The 27,272-nt window shown below is 33.7% G+C and overlaps 1 protein-coding gene across 4 annotated transcripts in view; it reads left to right on the forward strand.

Moving 5' to 3' along the window:
* ELAVL2 (ELAV like RNA binding protein 2) overlaps positions 1 to 27,272 on the forward strand; it is a 178,668-nt gene that overhangs the window by 146,459 nt on the left and 4,937 nt on the right. For all 4 annotated transcript variants that reach the window (XM_051961673.1, XM_051961681.1, XM_051961689.1 and 1 more), the window contains exons 4-5: positions 17,842 to 17,995; positions 22,771 to 22,996. In XM_051961673.1, the coding sequence (XP_051817633.1) occupies positions 17,842 to 17,995; positions 22,771 to 22,996 (380 nt within the window). The remainder of the gene's footprint in view (positions 1 to 17,841; positions 17,996 to 22,770; positions 22,997 to 27,272) is intronic.

A 27,272-nucleotide genomic window follows, 5' to 3' on the forward strand; every position in this document is an offset into this window, starting at 1 on the left:
AGTAATTATTAAATAAAAATTAAAAAAAAAAGAATTTGTGCATGAATTCTCCTTATGATCTTTTTCTGTTACTGTTTCAGTAACTGCTTTCTAAGAGTTCTATCAAAATTAAAATGGCCTAACATTTGACTAGATCATAAGAAAATCAATGTTAATTTAAAGTGACTTTGAAAATAATTTAGCTTTTCCATTTTATGGATGAGGAAGCTGAAGATCAAAGAAGAGAAATCACTTCTACTTCTAACTAGTAATAGCACTACCTAGAACCCATTTTTCCCTCTTCAACCCAATAAACTTTTCTTAGGGAGAAAAAAAATATATATATATTTCATTTATTGTAGATTTTAAAGGCTATAACATAGGATTCTTAAAGCAAAGAAATCTAACCTTTAATAATCTTGCTGAAGTTTATCTTTTAGTAGCCATGTTTTATTTCAGTGTATAATCAGAGTAAATTTATTCAGCAAATACGAATGCGTTTTTACTATTTGTGAGGTGCTATGGGGAATACAAAGGTGATTGATATGGTCCATTTTTCTGAGGAGTTCAGAGTTTAATAGAAGAGTATTGAACAAGCACTGTGAATTACTGTTGCTTTGTTCGGAGAGAATATTAAACCAACTTTTTGGTTTTATTGATGGGAGACCTCAAAGTATTGGAAGGAATCCTAAATTTGGAATCAAGAGACCTTTGGTTTGAATCTTGGTTTGGGTCCTTAACTTCTAGTGTAACTTGAGACAAGGCATTGAACTGGACTTTGCTCATCAGCAAAATATGGTTGGACTGCATGGTCTCCCTTCAAATCTAAAATCCCTATAGTTTGAAATTGTAAGTCCATTCACTATGGACTTGAAAAATCACAAGTATTAATTAACTGCTTTTCTTTGTTTGCTATTCTCTATTAACAATCTACTTCTCTATGGCTCCATGACATATTATGGATGTGAGGCATTACAACAGTCAAAAGTTCATCAAAAACCATGAGTTTTTTGATATTTAGTTTTTTGCTGAAACTTCTCAAAATGATACTAAACTGTTTAGTTCTGAGAAAGTCCTTGTACTCTTGATTATATGTTCTTTTGAACTATTTCCACCCTTCTTCTGAATATAGGGATTAAATGAATACAAGTTTATTTTATATGTAAAGGAAGAAAAATATTCTATGACCATTAATAAAACTTGTGTTCAGCTGTTTTTTTTTTTTTCTTTGATCCGTTGAGCTTACTTGTTTTCTAATATAAAAATAACCACCTCCAAAATCCTACATTGGTATTTCCACATGATGCAGGTAACCCTGAGTTCTTTCCAGTAGAGTACAAGTTCTACTTTTCTCCTTATCCTCTCCACCATTTGTCGTTTTTCTTTTCTATCCTGTTAACCATTCTAATAGGTATGAAACAATACTAAATATACTTTTAATTTGAATTTCTCTATTCAATGGTGAATAAGTATTTTTATGTGACAATAGATACCTGAAAACTTCATATTTTTTAATCATTTATCCATTGGGGAATGCTCTTATTTTTGTAAATTTGATTCAGTTCTCTATATGTTTAAGAAATGAGACAGGTATCAGACAAACGTGATTCAAAAACTTTTTCAGAGTTATGATTGCTAACAATATTTCTCTCCATTGTCTTTACCCCCCACCCTGTTGATTCTATTTTCTCTCCTTTCTTTTTAGGGAATTTTTTCTTCAGTGAAATTTTGTGTCTCTCTTTCCATTTGGCAAATTCTGCTTTTTAAGGAATTTTTTGTGTTAGTTTTTTTTTTTTTTTTCAAAACTTACTTACTTTACCATTTGGTCTAGTCTTTTTTTTTTTTTTTTTAATTAAAACTTTATTTACAACACATATGCATGAGTAATTTTTTCTTTTTTTTTTCTTTTTTTTTTTTCCCTTCACAAGATTACTTTTTATGTCTTCTCTTTTTTTTTTAAATAATTACTTTATATTGACAGAATCCATGTCAGGGTAATTTTTTTACAACATTATCCCTTGCACTCATTTCTGTTCCGATTTTTTCCCTCCACTGCCTCCCCTAGATGGCAAGCAGTCCTATATATGTTGGATATGTTGCAGTATATCCTAGATACAATATATGTTTGCAGAACCGAACAGTTCTCTTGTTGCACAGGGAGAATTGGATTCAGAAGGTATAAATAACCCAGGAAGAAAAACAAGAATGCAAATAGTTCGCATCCGTTTCCCAGTGTTCTTTCTTTGGGTGTAGCTGCTTTTGTCCGTCATTTATCAATTGAAACTCAGGTCTCTTTGTCAAAGAAATCCACTTCCATCAAAATATGTCCTCATACAATATCGTTGTCGAAGTGTATAATGATCTCCTGGTTCTGCTCATTTCACTTAGCCTCAGTTCATATAGGTCTCTCCAAGCCTCTCTGAAATCACCCTGCTGGTCATTTCTTACACAACAATAATATTCCATAACTTTCATATACTATAATTTATTCAGCCATTCTCCAATTGATGGGCATCCGCTCAATTTCCAGTTTCTTGCCACTACAAAGAGGCCCATGTAGGTCCCTTTCCCTCCTTTAAGATTTCTTTAGGATATAAGCCCAGTAGTAACACTGTTGGATTAGAGGGTATGCACAGTTTGATAACTCTTTGAGCATAGTTCCAAATTGCTCTCCAGAATGGTTGAAGGCATTCACAATTCCTCCAACAATGTATCAGTGTCCCAGTTTTACCACATCCCTCCAACATTCATCATTATCTTTTCCTGTCATCTTGGCCAATCTGAGAGGTATGTAGTGGTATCTCAGAGTTGTCTTAATTTGCATTTCTCTGATCAATAATGATTTGGAGCACCTTTTCATGTGACTACAAATAGTTTCAATTTCTTCATTTGAAAATTGTTCATATCCTTTGACCATTTATCAATTGGAGAATGGCTTTAACTATTATAAATTTGAGTCAATTCTCTGTATATTTTAGAAATGAGGCCTTTATCAGAATCTTTGGATGTAAAAATGTTTTCTCTGTTTATTGCTTCCCTTCTCATCTTGTCTGCATTAATTTTGTTTGTAGAAAAACTTTTTAACTTAATATAATTATATAATATAATTATCTATTTGTGATCAGTAATGATCTCTGGTTCTTCTTTGGTCACAAATTCCTTCCTCCTTTACAGATCTGAGAAGTAAACTATCTTGTGTTCTTCTAATTTGTTTATAATATCATTCTTCCATTTAGATCATGAAGCCATTTTGACCTTATCTTGGTATATGCTGCTAGGTGTGGATCAATGCCTACTTTCTGCCATACTAGTTTCCAATTTTCCCAGCAGTTGTTATCAAATAGTGAATTCTTATCCCAAAAGCTAGGGTCTTTGGGTTTGTCAAATACTAGATTGCTATAGTCATTGACTATTTTGTTCTGTGAACCTAATCTATGCCACTGATCAACTAGCGTATTTCTTAGCCAGTATCAAATGGTTTTGATGACTGCTGCTTTATAATATAGTTTTAGATCTGGTACAGCTAGGCTACCTTCATTTGCTTTTCTCTTCATTAATTCCTTTGAAATTCTTGACCATTTTTCTTCCAGATGAATTTTTTTTCTAGGTCAGTAAAATAGTTCTTGGGAGTTTGATTGCTAAAGCACTAAATAAGTAGGTCAGTTTAGGCAGTATTGTCATCTTTATTTGCTCAACATATCCAAGAGCACTTGATATTTTTCCACTTGCTTAGATCTGACTTTATTTGTGTAGAAAGTGTTTTGTAGTTTTGCTCATACAGTTCCTGACCCTCCCTTGGCAGATAGATTCCCAAATATTTTATCCTTTCGACATTTATTTTAAATGGAATTTCTCTTTGTTTTTCTTGCTGTTGGATTTTGTTAGTGATGTATAAGAATGGTCATGATTTATATGCATTTATTTTGTATCCTGCAACTTTACTAAAGTTGTGGATTACTTCTAATAGTTTTTTAGTTGATTCTCTAGGGTTCTCTAAATATACCATCATATTATTTGCAAAGAGTGATAATTTGGTTTCCTCATTACCTACTCTCTAGTCTGGTTTTTAAGGTATTATATTTTTCAGTTTTTTTTTTTGTGTCTCCTTCACTAAGCTATTGATTCTTTTTTTCGTAATTTTCTTGTATAACCCTCATTCCTGTTCCCAATTTTTCCTCTACCTTTGTTAACATGATTTTCACGTTTCTCATTCTCAGCTCTTCCATGGCCTGAGACCAATTCTTACTTTTCTTGCAGGCTTTGGACAAGGGAGGTTTGATTTTGTAATCTTTTGAATGTGTTTTTTTATCTTTTTTTGTAGCCATAATAAAACTTCCTATGGTCAGAATTTTTTCCCCAGTTATTTGCTCTTTTTCCCCAGCATATTTCTTGATTTTTAACTCTGTTAAAATGGGGGTTTGCTTCCACAGTTTAGAGTGCACTGTCCCAAACTTCAGTACTTTTATGCATAAGTTTTCAGTTCTTTCAAATTAGTTTGATCTAAGAAACTACTTTCCTGGCTTGGGTTGTGGTCTGTGAGTAACCTTAAGCATTCTTTTCTTCCCTGAAACTGTTAGGAAGTTCCCATTCCACTGTGGCTACAAACTCTGGTCTTCTAGTATTCCTCTTTGCCTGGGATCGAATGATTTTAAAATGCTAGTCCTCAGGATGCAAGGAAAAGTTTCTTATCTTTGCATTTCAAGAACATATTTTCTATATTATCCTGAATTGCCTTTTTTAAAAAAATCCATAGCAAAAACCAAACATCAGCAAACAATCACAGGGAACTTTGAAATCCCTCAGCTATGTTTTGATAGAAATTAACTGCCAACTATAATGTTTTTTTTTTTTTTTAAAGTCTTTTAACATAGTCTATTTCAACTCTCATTTAATAGCTACACATGGATGATGCTTTGTAAGGAAGCATTTACTAAACAGCACTCAGTTTGTATAGTTTTGCAGGGCTGAATTTATGATTTATGATGAAGGAGACCAAGTTGTTATGTCTAATTTCTTTGTAGCCTTAAGAGGAAAAATTTACTTCCTTTCTAAATCTTCCCCAGGAATATTGAGGTTTTTGTATTTATATTTGATGGAAAAAATCTCAGGCTTTAAGTTTATCATTTCTTAAAGCAAAACAGCCTATTCTGAAACATAAGGACTTTTTCATATTAAGTTGATTACAGTTTCCCCCCCTAAATTCAAGAAAGCGTTGTTTGTAATTCAGTTAGGTAATGCTACTGTTGCATTTTCATTTTAAAATTCTGTCTTTTGCTTCCTGGCAATTTAGATCAGAAATTTGTGGGTTTTGGAATAGAGGTTCAAGTGGAAAGTGTTAATTTTGGTTTATTGAAGAATAGCATGGTGTTACTTTTTTTCATCCCTTATATATTCTTTGTAAAGGATAAAAAATAGAAAACTTTGAGTACCAAAAATTTTGTCAAGAAATGATGAGGGTTTAGGTCCTAGAGTTAATCAAATCAGTTTAAATCAGTAGTTTGAAAGCCTAATATGTTCATTTAATGATAAATTCTGTGTGGCTTATATTTTAAAGTACGTATAAACCTGGGAATGCCATTGAATTTTGATCTCTATGAAATGGGGATAATAAAGCTTGTAATATTAACAATGTAAGGCAGCATGAGGAAAGGATAGAAAACTAGTCTTGAAGCCAAGAAGAACTGAGTTCATTCACATCCTGCCTCTGACACATACTAGCTGTGTGGCCTTTCTCTGATATAATTTATTCTCTAAGATCATACGTTTTAGAGAAGATTGGTATGGGTAGAGAGTAATACCCATATTCGAGAGTACCCTCCCTATACCACAGCGCAATCACAAGTTTTTGTCTGCATCCCTTCCCTATCTACCTCAGAGTTGGGAAGGGAGGCATTTTGTGCTTTTTATATAAATGCAGATAGTTTAAAAAATGTCATTTAATATAATCTTAATAAATTTAGGCTTCAATTTTTTTTTTTTTACTCTAAAAGACCCAGATATCGCTGGACAATTTTTCTTTTTCTTTTAAAAAGTTGTTATCTGAGAAATAGAATTTAAAGTCATATTTTAAAGAAAAAAAAAGGAACAATTACTCTTTTATGAGATAGGCATACCACTGACATTCAGAATGCTTGCCTTAATGTCCCTTAGTTGTCTTAGATGTATCATTTTTAAAAAAAATTATTTGTTGCATTTTGATTTCCTAGCTGTCTCCCTTCCTCCTATTCCTGTACTAGAAAAGGCAAATATTTGATACAGATATGTATGTAGAATTATGTAATACATAACTTCCATATATCAGTTTTTTCTCTGGAAGTAGATAACATTTTTTTCTTCAAGGTTCTTTTGTAGTTGATTTTGACATTCATATTGCTCACAATAGCTTAGTTATTCAGAGATACTCCTCAAACACTGTTGCTGTCACTGTTCTCTTGGTTCTGTTCATTTTGCTCATCGTTTCTTCTTTTAAGTCTTGTTTTTCTAAAACCATTGAGCTCATCATTTTTTTACAGCTCAATATTCCATCAAAATCATATACTACAGCTTATTCAGTCATTTCCCCATTGATGGGCATCCTTTCAATTTCCAGTTGTTTGCCACCACAAAGAGAGCTGCTATAAATATTTTTCTTTTTAAGAAAAGTTTAGAATACTATATTACCAGCCTTAAAGATAGTCCCAAAGTTTAGTCTAACCTCTACTAAATGCATATTAGTATGCAACTTTACAGATTGCTTTCGTTGCTGTTATTTCAGTTGTGTCTGACTTTATGGATTTTCTTGGGGAAAGATAAATTGCTCAGGATCACACAGCTGGTAAGCATCTGAGTCAAATTTGAACTCAAGTCTTCCTGACACTTAGGCCAGTATTCTTTCCACTGGACCACCTAAGCTGCCTACAGAAGAAAAGCTCATGCTTGAAATATATAATTTTTAAGATTATGCGTGAATAGCTTTTAAGAAAAAAGTCAAATCAGTATTATTTTAAATATTCTTCTGATTTGTGTCACAGAAATAATTACATAGCAAGAAGATAGAATGTTGGACCTAGAAGAAGGAAGGCATGAGTTTTATTTAAGCCTCTGGTACAAGCTATAAGATTTGGGACAAATCACTCTCCCAACTTCAGTTTTGCTATCTGTAAAATAGCAGTAATAGCTCTCATATCAAAGGATCAAATGAGATGATAAAAGTGAATGCTTTGTAAATATTACAGTGATATGTAGCAATTGTTATTATAATGGATTTTATCAAACCAGGGAGACAGTGAAGTATGGTGGATAGAAAACCAACACTAAAGTCAGGAAGACCTCAATTAAAGCTCTGCCTTTGAACACAATCTGGCTGTATTATTTTGAATCAGCCATTTAATTTCTCAGTGCCCAGGAAATTCTTTGGGATTATAAATTACAGAATAGGTGACAATCTGCTTTGTAGAGGGAATTTTCTTATTGAAAGTGCTTTATAGTAATGAAGATATAGGTTTCTTGGTTTCAATTTGTGAAGGTTAACACTACAATTTAATTATATGACTACATCACTTGAATATTTCTGGACTAATTTTGCAGTTTTAAAAATGTAATTTTATTTACCAATTAAAGCTCATTCCTTTTTGCTTTATCTTTGAGGCTTCTTGTCCAAATCTACTGTTGGGCCTTTAATATTACATTATTTATATTCTTGGAATTTTGTACTTAATATCTATTTATAGGATAAAAAGGGTATGATAGAGATTTTAGTCCTGTTCATTTCCAAATGAGCAATGTGACCTTGGATAATTTTTTAACCAGTTTGGCATCTTTGGAAAGTCCCTTCTACAGTTTGAGGGTTTAAATTAGACACTTCTGTAATGTTTAATCTGATCACCTTGAATGATTAAGTATGAACTTCTATTGGCTGAAGTCAATTCCTTTAATCTTTATAAATCTTTAGAGGAATTATTAGGAGCTCCAGAAAATTGGGTATGACTTATGATGGCCTACCAGTAAAACTTAAAGGGAGTAGCAGGGAGCTTTCCTAATAAAACATCTGATGTAAATGTACTCTAATGGTCTAAAAGGATATATGAACAGACAGTTCTCAAAGAAAGAGACCCAGGCTATCTGTAATGTACTTAAAAAGCATATAATTAAACATATTTATAAGGGAGAGGATGATTAGAGTTTCACTAATCAATTGGTTCCCCTAATTCAACTGAAAAGGGGCAGGGAATAGGCAAGGAGGAATTAAGTAAATTCTTAATGAAGTAGGATATTGGGTGAAAGGGGAAGCAAAGGACATTTTACAACTATTACCTCATTTAATCCTTATAACCACTCTTACAGGTAAGTATTTTTATTATTCCCATTTTACAGTTGAGGAAATTGAGGCGATTGACGCAGAGTGATGTGCCCAGCAGGATCAGGACAGTTATAAGTTTCTGAGAGCACATTTGAATTTGGATCTTTCTCACTCCAGGCTCAGCACTCTATTCAATGCAGTACATAAATGTCTACACTATACCATTAAGGTATCTAAAGTGCTTTCATCAAAATTGATAGAGAGAGCAGCTAGTGAAGCAGACACCCTCTAAGGAACCATTTGAAAACTGAGGAACAGACAGCTTTTAAATTTGTGATCTCTCTGAGCTGCAGAGAGGAACAATATAGACAGCCAGGCTGAGACCTGCTCAGCAGAGATGTAATGGAGTAGTATGGAGATTTAAAGAAAAGAAGAGAAAAGGTATCAGAACTAGTGATATGAGTTGATTTGTGTTCACCTTAATTCATGCATATTTGCCTTGTCTTCTTGATGCTAAATGTTATAATAGTAAGAGAGTGCCAGATTGATGAGGGGGAGGAGAGAGTGTTTTGTAGCTGCTATCTTGTAGTAAGTACCAGGGCGATTTGCTGGATAGTATGCTGGACCTAGAATCTAGAAGTCCTGAATTCAAATATAATCTCAGGCATTTAGACACTTCCTAGGCTTGAGGCTTGAGCAAATAATCTAACTCCTTCTACCTTAGTTTCTGCAACTGCAATATGAGAGATAATAGTAGCACTTATCTCCCAGAATTGTGCAAGTCAAATGTCACAGCTAGCTGATTCCTCATGACCCCATTTGGAGTTTTCTTAGCAAAGATTCTAAAATGGTTTGCCATTTCTTTCTCTAAAGTTTATTTTACATATGAGAAAACTGAGGGACACAGGGTTAAGTGACTTGCTCCAGGAGTACACAGTGAGTCCTTATTCCAAGTCCAGTGTTGTATTCACTGAGCCACCTAGCTATGAGGAGTCAGGAAGACTTGTGTTCGAATTTGAACCCAGACTTTTACTAGCTGTGTGACCCTGGCCAAATTACATAGTTTCTGTTTGTCTCAGTGTCTTCATCTGTAAAATAAATGTGAATTCACCAAATTACAAAGTTTACTTTGTGAATCTAGCAAACTTGTGAACTCCAATGAGTAAAGGTGTAAACACAAGCATTGTACTAATTAGTTCTACTTAGTACCTTGTTTCAGATTCTAGCCCAAAACATCTTCTTGTAAGATCAGATCAACTCTAATTAGTTAGCAGTTTGTAAAGATTCCAACATCTCCCCCTTTCTTTTGTTAGATGAAAACACCAAAGGAAATAGGAAATCAAATCAGATTAGCGGGTTTCTAAAGGGGTACACATAAATCCATCAATATGGGAGGCATTATACATAATTTACATAAGCACATAGCAATATAACACAGGCTAGTAGTAAAATAACATGAATCATCCTGAAAATTTACACATGTCCATAAATCCTAGAAATAGTCCATAAGGAATCCATTGTCCGTTAGTTCATGTGCCAGGAATCTAATAATTCCTGTAAGCTCTGAAGTACTGAAAAAGGTCTCATCAACAATTTTTCATCTCAGGGAATCCAATGATTCTTGATAGTTTTTCAAGAACTGAAACAGTCTCATCTTGTCTTAGGAAATCCAATGATTCCTGAAGATTTTAAAAGTCCTTTTAACAGTCTCATAGTCAGCCATCTGATTCTTTCTCCATCTGTGGAAATATAAGCAGATCCTCTTCCCCAAGCAGTTAACCTAATTCCCTTCTATTTACCAAATTTGGGATTTCTCCTCATCATCTGGTAATTACATTGGAGCCATTTGCACTGGATATTGCCTTGTTTTCTTAAAAGGCCTGTACTCTTCCCAACTGTAATCCTGATTGCTTTTCTGTCGGTTGATGACATCAGAGTCCTGAATTTCTAAAGTTTCTCTGGGTGTAACCTCAGCTGTTATCATGCCCCACCTGTCCTTTGATTGATATTTTGGAGCTGGGCCCTGCCTCTCATTCCTCTGGGTCAATATACATTTAGAGGCCCAGTGAAAGCCTCGATTTATTTTTGGGTTTTCTCTCACCCTGTCTTCTCACTTTATCTCCATTTCTACATTAGGCTCTTAGATGTCCAACTTTTCCACACTGAAAACATCGACGAGTTTCTCTAGAATTCCTTTGCCAAGAAGGACCTTGTCTTTCCATGTGCATCATAGTTTGGGCATAATAAGCATTTGTGTCTACTGTGGCACAGCATCTTATGATCTCCTCTAAAGGAGCATTTTTGTCTAGCCCCCATATAATTCTTTTGCAAACTCATTGGCATTTTCCTTAGCCAAATGTCTAGTCATTATTTCTGTGGCAGCATTATTTCCAATGGTTCTTATTACAGCTGTTTGCAGACGTCCCACAAAATCTGCAAAAGGTTCATTAGGACCTTGCTCTATTTTTGTGAAAGCATTATTTCCATCTTTCTGTCCAGGGAGAGAATTCCAAGCTTTTATTGCAGCCTTAGAAATTTGCTCATACACTGTTATGGGATAATAAATCTGTTCTGAACTCTCTGCATACTGACCTTGACCAGCTAGTTGGTCAAAAGTGATTTGTCCAATAGCTACTGTTTGCCTATTGTGTTGGGCTTGAATCCTACATAATTCATGAAACTCTGAAAGCCACAATAAATTTTGTCCCGGTTCTAGACATGTCTTCGCTATGGATTTCCAGTCATTCGGGGTTAGGATTTCATAAGACAAATTATCTAGTAACATCTTCACATAAGATGATGTAGCCCCATAAAGAGTGCAACCCTTTTTCAAATCTTTAATTTTTTCCAAATTAAAAGGAGTGTATCTTCTCCCTTTTTGACCTGAGGAGTTGAGCTCTTCAATCACAGGATATGCATTTATAAAATCAGATATATCTTCTCCTTCATTTTTTGTTTTAATTAATGCTTTTTCTAATCTTGTCAAATTCTGCTTTACAGGAGAAGCTGACTGTGTTTCTGTCTCTCTCCCTCCCCCTTTTTCCACCCATGAAGGGTTAATTGAGGGGGGAGGGTCATGAGATGTGGAATCACCTAATTCCTCCTGCTGTGAAGTATCACACTCAGAATTGTAATTAACTCCATTCTCATCTGATTCGTCCTCCTTTTCACCTAGTAAAGTTGGCACTTCTTCCTCCTGAACTTTCCTTTTCTTCATTCTATCACTTAAATAACTTCTTATAGCCAATTGTATTACATTATATGTATTAATTATGTCTTTGGAAATTGAGTCAAGTCCATTTCTATTATAAAAAAGATCCTCTCTTTCTAATGGCCACTGCATTGAGTTTGAATTAGATCTGTAGCATTCACCCAGTTTTTCTCCGATTAATTTCCATTCATCTAAATCTAATTCCTTTTCTGTAGAAAACCAAGGACATATGTACTTAACAATTTCTAAAAGTTCAGTGATCTGCTCCAAAATTATAATTAAACCTTGGCTTTCCATAATTTTGACAATGCTCTCTAAACATTTTCCTTGAACAGAAACAGGCTGTTTTCTAAATATCTGTCCCATCTTAGATGAAATTCTACTTTAACTCTTCTAACAAAATTTCTTTGTTGCACTCACCCTAATTTCTGGGTTGAAGAGTCTTTTCCACTGGATCAGGATCAGAGGCTTTTCCACTGGATCAGGATTGGAGCTTTTCCACTGAAATCCACTGAGGGGTTTGTTAGCCCCACGTTGGGCGCCAAAATGTTGGAGTTCAAATGTTGGGTTCTTGTTCTTCTTTAAAATATTATAAAGGTTCTCTCTGGGTGCCTTCCCTGGAATCAGGATTTTGTCGGTCCCTGTTCGGGCGCCAAAAGGTGGTGATCTTCTTCCCAAAACGCAGCCAGGTGATAAAAGTTTAGATCTTTTATTATCTCCAGTATAGCCCGGTTAGCTTAGATGTCTATCTCTCTCTGCTTGGTTCCAAGAGCTCCCTCCGAATGTCTCCAAATGTCTCCAAATGCAAAGGTTTTTTCCTTCAGCCTCTGCCTCTGCTTTCTTCAGCCTCCAGCCAGCTCCACTCTTCATGTCATTCCGGTGAAATCTGATCGAGAGCCTCTGTCTGTTTCTTTTATACAAGAGGGAGGAATTGTGGGATACAAGAGAGAGGGATTATGGGTTTTCTTCCATAGTGCTCTCTGGCTCAAAGAGCTTCGAGGGAGGTGTGAATTCACGAAGGTGCAAAGTTTACTTTGTGAATCTGGCAAACTTGTGAACTCCAGTGAGTAAAGGTGCAAACACAAGCATTGTACTAATTAGTTCTACTTAGTACCTTGTTTCAGGTTCTGCCCAAAACATCTTCTTGTAAGATTAGATCAATTCTAATTAGTTAGCAGTTTGTAAAGATTCCAACATCTCCCTCTTTCTTTTGTTTTTGAACATAGGGTGGTCATGACCTTCCTGATTTCTCAAGGAGGTGAGAACCCCACCTAAAAGGTGATCACGCCTTCCCTGAATACATGGTATACATAAATCCATCAATATGGGAGAGTTCACACCTCCCTTAAAGCTCTTAGAGCCAGAGAGCTCTATAGGAGGTGTGAATTCACCAAGTTACAAAGTTTACTTTGTGAATCTGGCAAACTTGTGAACTCCGATGAGTAAAGGTGTAAACACAAGCATTGTACTAATTAGTTCTACTTAGTACCTTGTTTCAGGTTCTAGCCCAAAACATCTTCTTGTAAGATCAGATCAACTCTAATTAGTTAGCAGTTTGTAAAGATTCCAACAAATAGGGATGATCATAAAAACACCCCACCCTTTTTGGGTTGTTGTGAGAATGAAAGATAATAATTGTAAAGTTCTTGGCACATAATAAACATATTTAAGTGTTAGCTCTTATAATTATTAATATTTGTAATGTGCTTAATGGAGTACTTGACACACAAGTATTAAGTTGAGATCTGAACCCAGGTCCCTTTTGACTCTTCTGTTCTTTCCACTATAATTACAATGCTTGTTATTTTGAAATATCCATATAAGAGACCACATTTATGATATCAACAAATAATGGCAAATTTAAATTTAAATCCTCATATTGATGTGAGAAGATCCCCTCAAAATTGAAGTGGAAATCTAGTACATTACAACTGCCTTTCATGTCATTAGTGTCTTTTTTTAAAAAATTATTCATAGAGATGCAACCCATAGATACTATTGTAACTAGCTTTTCAGTTTGGCTTTGTAAAGTTTTAAAAAGGGGAAGAGAGATCATAGGGTAATCACATGAATTTAGACATAACTTGCTGTTAAACTTTAGGCCATAAGAAGTATCCTTAAGTACAAAGTGCTACATATTTTTAGATGGTGATAAAGAAATCAACTACAGAAACTATAATCTCATTTGTAATTAGCCAACCTCCAACTCTTAGGTTGTAGACTATAATTATAATAGTTTTTCTTCCCTATTCTCATAATTCTAATCTCATTTGATCTTTGAAATTTGTGAAAAGCAATTTGAAAAGCTATAGGTAAGAGTGCTTATTTGCATGGAACTCACTCTCCTCTCTGTCTAAGTAATTCCAATATCACTTGTCTTTTTTTTTTTTTAATATGCAACTTGTTAGAGAAATGGAAAATTCCAGGAAATCTTGATTTTTTTAAATTGGTATCTCTGGAGTAGTAGGGTGTTCAGTGTTGTAATACCTGTATCATCTTTAAATATTTAAATTGCAGACTTCGTCTGCTTCTCAAATTAGAGCTTTTGCTTAGTAGTTTTGACATTTTATAACCTTGATTTTTAGACATTAAATATTCACCTATTGAAATTACAATAGAAGCCTTTATTATTTTTTTTAAAAAGAAAGGAAGAAAAATAAAAGCTAGCAGTATTCTATGTATATATGTTCATGTGCACATACATGTGAGGAAACATGAAAGATGCTCTCACTTAATCATTGGGAATCACAGCAGGTTTACTATATTATAACATTGTTAGTTATCATTCAGAAAATATTTCTTGAGGCAACTTAGGGTATTAGAAAGAACTGTATTTATAATCAGGAAACCTAGGTTCAAATGCCAGCTTTGCTCCTTAACTGACCATTTCAAACTGTAAGTTTGTTTGTTTCATTATCTGTTAATTTTTAAAAACTGCAATACTTGCACAGTTGTTGAAAATACAATAAAACAGTAAGCATAAAGTGCTTGATATTAAAATATTATATAAATGTCAGATTTTTTCATTACTACTTAAAGCTACCTTTCCTGAGACTGTGGGGGAGATATTAGAAGAATTAAATATAATTTATACCCTTCAAAGAATTTTATAGTCTGACACATCAGACATGTGACATAAGATGAGCCAATATTAAATCTTTTCTGCTTAGCCTGATATAATATTTTTGTAATAGGTCTTCAACACAGTTGCCTGATGATTCTTCATATTACCATTTTCCATTTGGTTAGTAATTTATGCCCTGTTGGTTTATCTGCTTGTACTTAAGGCATTTAACTAATTTTTCTTTCTCCTGAGCCTCAAAGCTGTCTTCCCAAATTTTGAGCAATCCACTTTTCACTGACCTCAGTCTCAGCCCCAGAAAAATTCTGGGGGGACAAAATTGGCTCCAGATGGATACCAGTCCTCTTTGTTTAGGAATGATAAATTCACATACATCCTAATATCCTGCCCCATTTTCATCTATTTGTTACTTGAATACTATGGATAAACCGGTGGCTGTAGTCACAACAACCTTATACACAGGCAGCCCAGACCATAGATAGGGTCATCTTTTCACTGGAAGCAGCAGTGGAATTTGGCAGTGCTGTTCTGAGCAATCTTTTAAGGATTGCCTTCTCACCTCCATTGTGAGGAGAAGGGCCTAAAAAAGATACCCTAAAAATTGTCTGCTTACTCAACCCTGACCTCAGCAAGGCAAGGATCCCATCCTGTGGGTCAAGATGCGCTATTACATCACAGTGCTGAAGTACTGCCATTCCAACCAGACCAAGGTTCTGCCTTTTGATTTTCCATGGTACAGGAAAGGTGGGAGGTAGAGTTATTTTTGAAAAGACTGTAGGTCAGATTGATCATTCCTTCCGTGAGTTTGAAAGGTTATGAGAATCTCAGGAATTTTTCCTTTTTTTTTTTTAATAACTTTTTATTGATAGAACGCATGCCAGGGTAATTTTTTACAGCATTATCCCTTGCATTCACTTCTGTTCCGATTTTTCCCCTCCCTCCCTCCACCCCTTCCCCCAGATGGCAAGCAGTCCTTTACATGTTGAATGGGTTGCAGTATATCCTAGATACAACATATGTGTGCAGAACCGAACAGTTTTCTTGTTGCACAGGGAGAATTGAATTCAGAAGGTATAAATAACACGGGAAGAAAAACAAAAATGCAAGCAGTTTATATGCATTTCCCAGTATTCTTTCTCTGGGTGTAGCTGCTTCTGTCCATCTTTGATCAATTAAGGCTCTCTTTATCGAAGAGATCCACTTCCATCAGAATACATCCTCAAACAGTATCATTGTTGAGGTATATAATGATCTCCTGGTTCTGCTCATTTCACTCAGCATCAGTTCATGTAAGTCTCGCCAGTCCTCTCTGTATTCACCCTGCTGGTCATTCCTTACAGAACAATAATATTCCATAACATTCATATACCACAATTTACTCAACCATTCTCCAATTGATGGACATCCTTTCATTTTCCAGCTTCTAGCCACTACAAACAGGGCTGCCACAAACATTTTGGCACATACAGATCCCTTTCCTTTCTTTAGTATCTCTTCGGGGTATAAGCCCAGTAGAAACACTGCTGGATCAAAGGGTATGCACAGTTTGATAACTTTTTGAGCATAGTTCCAAATTGCTCTCCAGAATGGCTGGATGTGTTCACAATTCCACCAACAATGTATCAGTGTCCCTGTTTTCCCACATCCCCTCCAACATTCCCCATTATCTTTCTCAGGAATTTTTCTAGCTCTCCTCCCTCATGTCAAGTGAACCAGAAGCTTATAGATATTATTAATATTGCATCACTATGATTGTCAATCAATACTTACAACAGTATGCTTCACTGATACAGATAGCATCCCATTTATGGCTACTTATCGCCATGTGGCAAAGGTTGGGTAAAGCTTCTCTTTACAGAAAATTGTTTCTGTAAGGGGAAATCAAGCCTGACAAATCTCTTAGAATTCTTTGGAAGTTTGAATAAGCATATAGACAAGCATCTGAACATAATTTAGACTTTATAAAAGGCCTTTAGCAGTACTTCACATTAAAAATTTTTTTAAAAATTGAGTTGAAAGTATTGTTTTAGGGATAGAGCACAGACAAACACAAGGAAAAAAGGGTTGGCACTGTTCTAAATGAACCACAATTTATTTTGTGGTTATTTTCCAGTCAGAGGTTTTGAATTTTTTTAGGGAGATTTTGAAAGTCGCCTGGCAGGATAAGATATCAGACATGAGGTCCTTTCTTGAGCTAAACTGCCAAACATTCAAACTCTACTGCAGAGAGCACAACTCTATGGGCTGGCCACATTGTTCAAATTTCAAAAAGACTATTTTTTGGAGTACTCACACTGGATAAGTATTTACAAGGTGGTCAGAAAAAACAAAACAAGGATACTCTCAAGTCTCTCAAGAACTTTAGAATTGATTTTATAAAATGGGAGACATAGGACTGCTCAGGATAATGTGCCATCAGAGAAAGTGTGGTGCTCTATGAGCAAAGCCGAATTGAATTAGCTCAGAAGAAACGTGAGATGGGCAAAGTTAGAGAATTCACTCCAAATATTGATAGGTGTTATTTGTGTCTGATGTGTGACAAAATATTCTTTCTGAATTAGCCAAAGTCAGATACAGCATAACTTGGCTCCAACATAGCAATGACATTTTAGTCCTCTTTGACAATGAAGGATAATAACCAACCCCAGTCAAAGATTGATATACCCACACATAATACAGAAGAGCTGTATGGTGTATTTATGCAGAATTTACTGATTACAATTTAGTACTCGGAATAATTTCCTTTGATTCATTGGTGCAGGAGAGATAGGATTTTTGTTATTGTTGTTCTGAAAAGGTATGTTTAGTGTAAATGCAGATTAAATATAAGAATTTTCGATTTATTAATGATTTATTACCAGAGAAGCTTGAAAAGGATATTTGGCTACAAATAAAAAGAGTTATGTGGATAATTATGAAACTTAACACTTGACAAATTGAAAGTTAATGAACTAATATATAATGAACATAATATATTCTCATAAGGGAAACTAGGGATATTTGGGGATAACTTTGGAAGTTGAATTTCTGAAGGGCTAATCTATATGTATTATTGGACTATTCTATGCTTCCACATGCTCTCCCCTTTTCTCCTACCTCCATCCTCTTTGCCATGGTGGTTCCGACTTGCCCACATTTTTTTTTATCATCATTCAGAATTCAGATTAACACTAGATTAAACACGAGTTTAGGTTCTCACAAGTAGAATACTCCTTGAATATCTTCCCCCTTTACTAAGAGGATGGTGAGAATGGCATACCTATCTACTTTGATTTTCCTTGCCTTTTCAAGGTTTCCTTTGCTCGCCCAAGTTCAGCTTCGATCAGGGATGCAAATTTATATGTCAGTGGACTTCCGAAAACAATGACCCAGAAGGAATTGGAGCAGCTCTTTTCCCAATATGGACGAATTATTACTTCCCGTATTCTAGTTGATCAAGTCACTGGTAAGTAAGTAGGCAAGTAGCTGCTCTGTACAGTTTCTTTCACTCTCTTGGCCTGGCAGATTATGAGATATTCTGCCTTCCAATACAGTGATCTAGCCTCCAGAACATATCAAAGGTATATGTGGATCAGAAAACTCAATTTTCTGTTGGAATTGTTCATAAATATGCATGGACAAAAATAGATTATGATGTGTAGTGAGCCTAGCTTGAGTTCTTTCTACCCTGACAGTGGAGGTTTTGAATCTTGTTTCATGGCTTGTATTTACCTTTGCTATATACCTTTCTAAGCTGTGAAAATAGCTCCTTACAGAATACTAATAAACAATCTTCTTTCTATTTTTAAAAGAAAGAAGCATCATTTAATGCAGAGATAGTCAATTGGTTCTTTGAGGGTAGGATTCCACTGGACCCAAACTGATTATTGTTGTTGGGGTTATTTTTCAAGTTGCATGCTGCACAGCATAAGCTTATGTTATATCTAAGGTTGTAGTGCTCAATAATTAAAAATAGAATTTAGTCTTCTTTAATGTAACTTTTAACAAAATGGGAATTGGCAAAGTCACAGGATGTATTTTTCAGTAAGGTAGAATTAAGGGAGAAGTTTTTGACACAAATTATTTTTTAAACTAGAAAAAATTTTTTCGATCACCTTAAATTCACTTCTATTTTCCTTGTCTGTAAAATGAAGAGATTTGATTAGATAAGTTGAATTTCCTTACATTTTAAAATTCAAAGATCCTATGAAAGAAAATTCGAGATTAACAGACTTTGAATAAAATATTGGCATAGGTGCTTTTTGTCCATATGAACATCAGTCTGCCCAATAGGAATCTCATCAATAGCCTTCCAAATAACTACTTTTGTAGTACATAATAAATTTGTTTGTTTTCCTTTACTCTAGGTGAAAGAATAATAGCTGGCTTAGATGGGAAAAGCCTATGCAATATAGGGTTTTCACTTTACTGGGGAAGACAAAAATTGTCTAATAGTTATACATGTGAAACCAAGGTCTTCCTAGTTCCTTTAACTTCTATCACAATCCTCTTTGTTCCTGTTAATATTTCACTTATGGTTATGGTGAGAAATAGTCTATTGTTAATGAGGTTAAATAGTAAATATAATCCTTGAAATCTTTACACAGTCTTTTAGAAAAAGAGTTAATACATCATTATTTTGTACATTTCATTTAGTTCTAATAATTTATCCTTGGTGAAGGAGTGAGTTAGCTATAATCTTAATATGGAAAAAATTTCCTAATTGAAGTCCTAAGGTGATTTACAATATTTATATAGAAAAAAAAATAGCAAATTCTGTCAACTAACTCTGAGTTCTTATGAATAGTATTCTAGTATATACTTATTCTGCAACTAAGATTTACTTCAGCACTTCAAATGACGCAGGATAGCTTGAATATGAGTATTCCTCTCATTTGACATAAATCATAACTCCTCCATATTTGTAAACTGATTGATAAATAGTAGTCTTTCTCCCTGCCCCTTCCCCCCTCGCTCCCCCAAATGAAGCAGCTGATGCTACTTTGGATGACAAAAACCACAGTTTTTCGCTGGGTCTTGTCTTGAAACATGTCCAGCTTGATGTACATGCCTAAAATTTATTTTCTACTGGCATATTTGAAACCTCAGTATCAATGAAGGGGTATATTTGCTTATTGATCAAAAAAGTTTTAGGAATATTAGTTTGTTTATAATGGAGAACCACTTCCTGTTTTTTCTTACCACTTAAATTCTTACCACTTAAATTCTTAGAATGTAAGCTTCCAGAGGGCACTTAAATCTCTCTCTCTCCCTTTTTTTCTCTCCTCTCTCCCTGCCTTCCTCTTCCTTTTTGCTACCCCCTTCTTCTTTCCCACCCCATGTATATATACACACACATATATGCATACATACAAAACTTTATTACCATCAGAGAGGTTACAAGAAGTTCATACCAAGTGGATAGTAAATTTAAAGTATTATCCATGTCTGAATTAAATATGAAAAAATAATTTCTCTTTGTTTGTAAAGGAATTAAATTAAGTAATTGGTAAGATAGATAATTGGTAGAGTAATTCCATAGTAGTGTTACATCTTTCCCTCCCCCTTCCCTTTCTCCTCTCTCTCCCTCTACTTTTTCTTCTTCACCTTCTTTTCTCCATCCCTGCTTTCTGCTTTTCCTTCTTTCCCTCCTTCTACCCTCCCCCTCCTCCTTGTATTCCTCCTCTTCCTCCTCCCCTTCTCTTTCTCATTAATTTTTTGTTTTCAAAATTTTTGTTTTTCATTTATTTAGTGAATGCTTATTGTGGAAATTCCTTCTATCATGTGAAGATTTGTATTCCAATTTATAGTTTATAGTTTTTATTACTAGGGAGAGTACTGAGAACCTAAGTAATTTGCCCATGTGCAGCCTAGAACTCCTTTCTTCTTAACTCTTCACTGTTCTTTTATCCAATGAATTTATTTCTATCAGCAGTTTACAAGTAAACAATTAGGATAAGAGAAGAAGATTAACGCAAAATGTCAAAACCTGCCAGTTTTGGCAATACTGCCAACGTATTTGTCAGTTAATGGAATTCAATACAACTTGCATGTCTACAGACTTAATGATATTGACAGCAGTAGCCTACTGGAAAAATTCAGTAATGTCTCGAGGTGCAAAATTATAGGAAGCATTTTTCATAGTTTAATATATTTTACAGCACATTGCAAGGATGAGAGTTAGTTTGTGTTGAAATCTACACTTCTAGCTATTGAAATATTAAACATTTAAACTCTTGATGAATCATTCTTTAACCCTCTGTCATGTAGCTTCCTTTACTTTTTGATGTAAGATTTAATGTTTATCATCAGTTCTTTAGAGAGGTTTGAGAATCCTTTTTAATAATTACTTCATAAAGTGTTAATGACATTGTATTGCAAGATATGTTAAGCACTCAGAGAACTTAATGTATATGGATATAATCCATATTTAGGGAAGATATCTGATTTGTGTATGCTTACTTTGGAAAAAGAGAAATTACAAATAAAATACATGGTGGCACTAAAAAAAAAAGACAGGCACTTAAAAATTTCAAGTTTGTAGCTTCGAGAATTAAGTTGATGACATCTGTTAAAAGTTCCTTTTCTTTCTGTGAGGAAGGCAAGTAATATCCCCAAAGAAGACGACACAATAGCTTTTGAACTGTTTTAGCACTTAATGTTAGCTAAAGCAAAGAAGGGAATTTGAGCTTATGGCATTCTATTCTTAATGTAAAATGTTTCATTTCATTTTCACAGTTAAAGCAGTTATAATTATGTCTAGAATATTTTAGCCTGCCTCATATCTTAAACTAATTTGAACACAATTTCATTTAAACAAAAATTACAATTGCATTGCTCAAGAAGATAGCAAAGATATCCTTCAAAGGGCAATTCATTTTAATTTCATCTACAAAATTTGATTATTAGCTATTAATATTTTTATAGCATTTCTACCCAGATGATGCCTATCTTCATTTTATGTTGCTTTCTTCAATCTTGTTCTTTTTATCTATCCTATCTAAAGTAGAAGTGGGTTTCATGGGATCCACAACACTTCTGAGTTTGGCTGAACCAGATTAAAATAAATGGGAAAATATTTGTCAAAATAAATGCAACATATGATATAATATTACAAAAAATATTTATATGGTTATAATTTATTATTATATTTATAATATAAACATGTAATATTATATATATGTATATATATAATATTGCTTGTTTTGGCAAATATTTTCCCATTTATTTTATTCTATTAAAATATAATGTATTAATTATAATTCTAACATAATAGAATAGAATATATTAATATATTATATATAATAAGTATAAGTAAAAATAAGTAGTTACAATGTGGTTTTCTAACTAATTATACACCCAAAGAAACCTTTATATATGGTTTATTTGAAGACATTTTTAAAACTTAGGTTTGTGGATCATTTTTTAAAAGTAATCGTTTTCACTAAATTATATCTTCATGTAAAATCAATCCTCAAAGTATGTTTTTGCATATTTTAAACATAACTTTATTTTATTTTATTTTGCTTAAAAGGGAAATAATTCTGTAGTTTTAATTTAGTTTCTTGGGGTAGTTAAGTGAATAGAGTTGGGGGGCCTAGAGTCAGGAAGACTCATCTTCACAAGTTCAAATCTGATCATAGCTCCATGCTAGCTGTATGCTCCTGTTTGTTTCAGTTTTCTCATCTGTAAAAATAACTGGAGAAGGCTGTGGTAAACTACTTCAATATTTTTGCCAAGAAACCCCCAAATGGGGTTACAGAGTCAGTGTGAAAAACAACTAAATGACAAACATTTAGTTTCTTAGTTACTATTTGAAGACCTACTTTCAAACTCTCTAAGAGTTTGGTATTATTTACTGGTAGTTGTTTGATTTCTAGTGTTATTGCTATTTTGACCCATTATATTGGATCCACATATTTAAAGGTAATAAATAATAAAACAATATTCACTCGATCCTACTGCTTCATGATTTTTCTTATTGATGATTATTTTCATCAATAAGAGGAATTTGTGAGTATGGTAGTATGGTAATAAGGGTAGGTAGTTTTTTAATACTCAAATTTCTTCTTAGCAAACAACTTTAGAAGAACTGTGAACCTGATCTGAAATGGTATTATTAATATTGAGAATATATTTTATTTTAATATGAAAATGTAAAGGTGAATAGGATTTAATGGACAAAATTTGTATTCTTGAGGAGGGGGAAATACATTAATTTCCCCTTCCTATCCAACACAGGAGTATCAAGAGGTGTAGGGTTTATTCGATTTGACAAGCGGATCGAGGCAGAAGAAGCTATCAAAGGTCTAAATGGCCAGAAACCTCCAAGTGCCACAGAGCCAATCACTGTCAAGTTTGCTAACAATCCAAGCCAAAAAACCAATCAGGCCATCCTCTCTCAGCTGTACCAGTCTCCTAACAGAAGGTATCCAGGACCACTAGCTCAGCAGGCTCAGCGTTTTAGGTAAGTTTGATTTCATTTTGGGCCCAGCTATTGACACCAAGGTCTTTAAGGCTTACTGGACATTTCTTTCAGTGAATAATATAATCTCTCAGGCTCTCAAATTCCATACTTAGCATGAAATTTTCTTTAGTAGGTATAGAGAACAAACTTAAGAACAGTGCATCTTATAGATAATGTAGTAGAAGGAAAGCACTCTTTGTTCTAAGGCATTCTTAATCCATAAAATACTTAATCTCTAATTTTATTTTAATGCTTTTGTACCTCTTTATTTTGAAGTTAACTTCTTTGCTTTGTCTATTAATCTACCTATACAAAAATAATTATTTCTATATCTGCAAGTAGGATTTTGAGTTCTTTCTTTTCTTTCATTTTTAAGCCCTTATTAGAATGATGATTTTGATGGTATTATTTACCAAAATAAAATAATAAATAAAAACCCAAAATTTTTTTCCAATGCTAAATTGACATTTAAGCCACGCTTTTTCTGTGTGTGTTTCTATGTCTACACATATACATCTCAGTTCTCTTTTGTGAAAGAATGGAGACAACCTCGTGATTTTCATGAGTAAGGCAATTTCTATTTGTCTAAGCAAGTTGAATACATTTGGTCATATGGGAATTGCTAATTATAATGCCACCCATCCTCACTCTAGCTTTTTTGATTACAAGTGCATATTGATTTTCTTTTCTTTTTTTAGAGTGGATTAGCTGGTTATATATCTGATATACAGAAATATTATATAGTACTAAGTTTAAATACATATATAGGACTAATAGAAATGAGTGGGGAAAAATAATAGTGAATACCAATGATAGTTCATTCTAAGCTATCTGTGGAACTTGGCTTAATTTTTTCTTTAAAACTTAATGGAAATAAATGCTTTGTGAAAAGGAATAGAATCAATACTTATATTTATAAAAGCATTCAGTTTTAATTTGGTATAGAGAAGCCCTTCCAAACCGTCCTTTTCTCTTGAAGTGATAGAATGAGCCCCAGACTTGCTTTTTCATATGGTGACTGAGTGTTTCTTTCTCTTTTACTTCAGCCTTATCTTTTGTGAGGGGAAGAAAAAAATATTTTTTTAGCATCATAGCTAGGAGTCAGATTACAAACAGTGAATTTCTTTCCATAGCATTAAATTAAAGAATGATTCTTGTAAGATTAAAAAGAAAGAATCTTTCACATTGTAAAGGGATATAATAGAAAGAATTTTGAACCTTTTCTCCAAGAAAATCATCTCTATTCAAAACTCTCTGGGTAGAGAAAGGACCTTGGGTCATAGCAGAACTGGGTATTGAGGTAAGCAGGAGACTTCTTATATTTTTATGCACACTTTAATAATGTTTGCATTTATATGGCACTTTAAGATTTACAAAGTGCTTCCCAAATATCTGCTTTTATTCTTCAGCAGCCTCAGGGGACAGGGGAAAGTGTTCTTATTATTCCTTCTGTATCTTTTTGAAACCAACGAATAAGAATTTTTAAAGTTTGGCAAGAAGATAAATATAATTATTTTGAAGTACTTTTGGATTGCCTTTTTTAAGCTCCAACTTTTTAAAAATAGTTATTTCTTCAGAAAAGTGACTCCTTTAGAATTATAGCTTAAGAAATATTGAGATTATAGTTCTGAAAAAATAGAGTTACATAATATCATTTCTGTCAGAGTTAGAATTGTGATTGACTTGATTTTCCCTACCTTAAACTGGTGTATAAAGGGACAATAAAAGATCAGGTAATAAAGGGATCAATTGTGTTGAGCAACTTAGCATTCTACTTCATTTAAAGTTCTGTTCTTGTTTCTTCTTAACCCTAGTTTTTATTTTCTCATCTTATACCATCAATCTCTCTACATTCTTGTCTTAGACAAGATGTGAACTGATAGTGATATCTTAATCTAAACATGAGCTGTAGGAAAAGTTTTTGAATATCTTTTACCCCTAGGACTTAATGTTTAATTTGTAAATTTGAAATCCCTAACTCCCTTTTTGAATAATTTTATCAACCTCATTATTTATTTTATCACTTAAAAAGAATCATTTCCTCAAGATTATAGGCAATTTGAATTTTCTTTACAATCTTTATGTTTTTCATATACTATATACATTAATGTTTTGTATCAAGGGACTCATCAATTCTCATCAATTTTGTAGTTTTTGTTTTAACCAAACAGCTCTTTTAGTACAAGCGACTTGAAAGATTTTTTTTTTAAAGAGCAATATCTTTTTCTAGTAATAATGTACCTTGGAAATTTTTATTTATGAATTTTAAGAGTTGTTGAGAGGAGAATTATTATGATTGGAGGAGTGACACGATCCACTTCAGCTATTTCATTTATCAAATTATTTTAAAATGAAAAATATCTACTTCAAGGTTATGTTTTTAATCTCAGACAACTTAGTCTGTCATGCCATGTGAAGAAAAGTTAGGAAAGGAATTGTTTTAATAGGAATAATTTAGTTGGCTGGCCTGACATGAGCATTTTATTGCCCTCAATTTAGAAAATAAGGTAAGTATGTTTGATTGGATAAAGAATCTAATTTAAGCTCTATGATGATTTTCTAGGTAAATAGTGAATGTTAGTTGAATTAACTTTCAAGCAGATTTTCCATTATCTTTTCGTAAGACAACCTTAATTTTCTTCAGTTTGATGTTTTATTTGAGGGTGTGCACAAAAATCAGTTCCACATGTGTACTTTTAAAAACCTTTGAAAAGCTGCTTTGTTTTAATGCAATTTCCCACTAAGAGTTACATATGATCTGTATGCTAGTGTATTGTCACCTTTTATAAGGGAAGAAATTATAATGGTTTTTAAGTAGTCTTGATGTTTCTACAATAAACTTCCAGCTCTTTATTTAAAAAAAAATACATTATGACATTCAACAACAGATTTCATTTAAAAATGGAGATGGTATAATCCTGGTATCCTTTAATATAGAATATTATTTTGAAGTTGATATAATATTTCCTATCTCCCATTCCCCTTAACTTCCATTTTAAAAATAGGGTAGGGTTCTTTTTTTTTTTAAACCACAGGGTCCTCCCATGTTAGGGGCTATGTCATTTCATGGTCCCTTTTTCACCAAATTTTGTGTCCTTTGTGTTCTGTCCTGTCTATGCACACCACTTACATATACCCACACCCACACACACCATGTATACATGACATTAATTAGCTAATAGATATGTATCTCTAGATCCAGGACAACATTTATTCCCTTCTCCCTTGCAGTCCTGTGTCCTCTTCCAACTGAGAATCAGTTTCAACTTGGATGTTTCTTGCACCTGGGGTTATTGCCTATTTGAATATAGGGTAGACAGCTGAAATAAAAAGAAACCTTTATGTTCCAGAGAATTGTATTGGCACTACTAAAGCAGTAGAGTTGGGGGTGGAGAGAGATGGACAACATTACTAAAATCTTTTGTTTGCCAGAACTTAGAGAGTTTGGGCTGTTGAAAGACTGCAGGACTGGAGGAATCTTTGTTCTGAGATTTGATCCATGACTCAGCAGCTTTTTTCTCTTTTTCTTCATGGCCTTGATTTGGACAATGATAATAATCTCTTGTTACTTCTAGTTGTGGCTACTTTTGGTAGTAGATTGTAAAAGTGGAATCTCTGGCATGGATGCCTTTTGAGCCATGTGGATGTTGAGATTCTATTTTGAATGAATTGAATGCCAAAGCACACATTTGAAGAATGCTTTTTAAAGTTTCTTCAAGAGGAGCCTAAAATTTTCCTAACTTTAATAAAGAAAGTAACATTTTTGGAATTTTTAAAGACTTGTCATTCCATTGGTGTAGGTGCTTCTTCAATAAACAGACATTATTCTATCTGAAAAAAAATTAATCAAGTGTCTTACATTCTATTCACTAGCCTTTGTGGCCTTAAGTTAGTCCTCAGAAGGCAGACACAGAACTGATAGCTCCATCTGTGCTGGAAACCTTTTTAGTGCTCGGCTGCAAAAGCATTCAGGGATATCTCAGTACCTCAAGGGTAGCACTGGATGATGATGGGAATGGAGGCTCAGAAAACAAACACCAGATTAGTTGTTTAACTATCAGTTAATTTAGCTTTCTTAAATTCAGTAGATTTGGGCTACATGCATGAAACAGCCTTCAATAAAAATAGCCATATTTTTCTACTGTAAGTCTGAAAAGCTCATCAATTCTGGTTATATGGTCTATAAATTTAATGTATTTTGACAATTTAGGTGCTTTGAGGATTCATTTTTTCCTTAAGATGATAAATTTAATTATTTGCTTTTTTTTTTTAATCA

This window comes from Antechinus flavipes, chromosome 1 (assembly GCF_016432865.1).
Source record: "Antechinus flavipes isolate AdamAnt ecotype Samford, QLD, Australia chromosome 1, AdamAnt_v2, whole genome shotgun sequence".
Classification (NCBI taxonomy): Eukaryota; Metazoa; Chordata; class Mammalia; order Dasyuromorphia; family Dasyuridae; genus Antechinus; species Antechinus flavipes.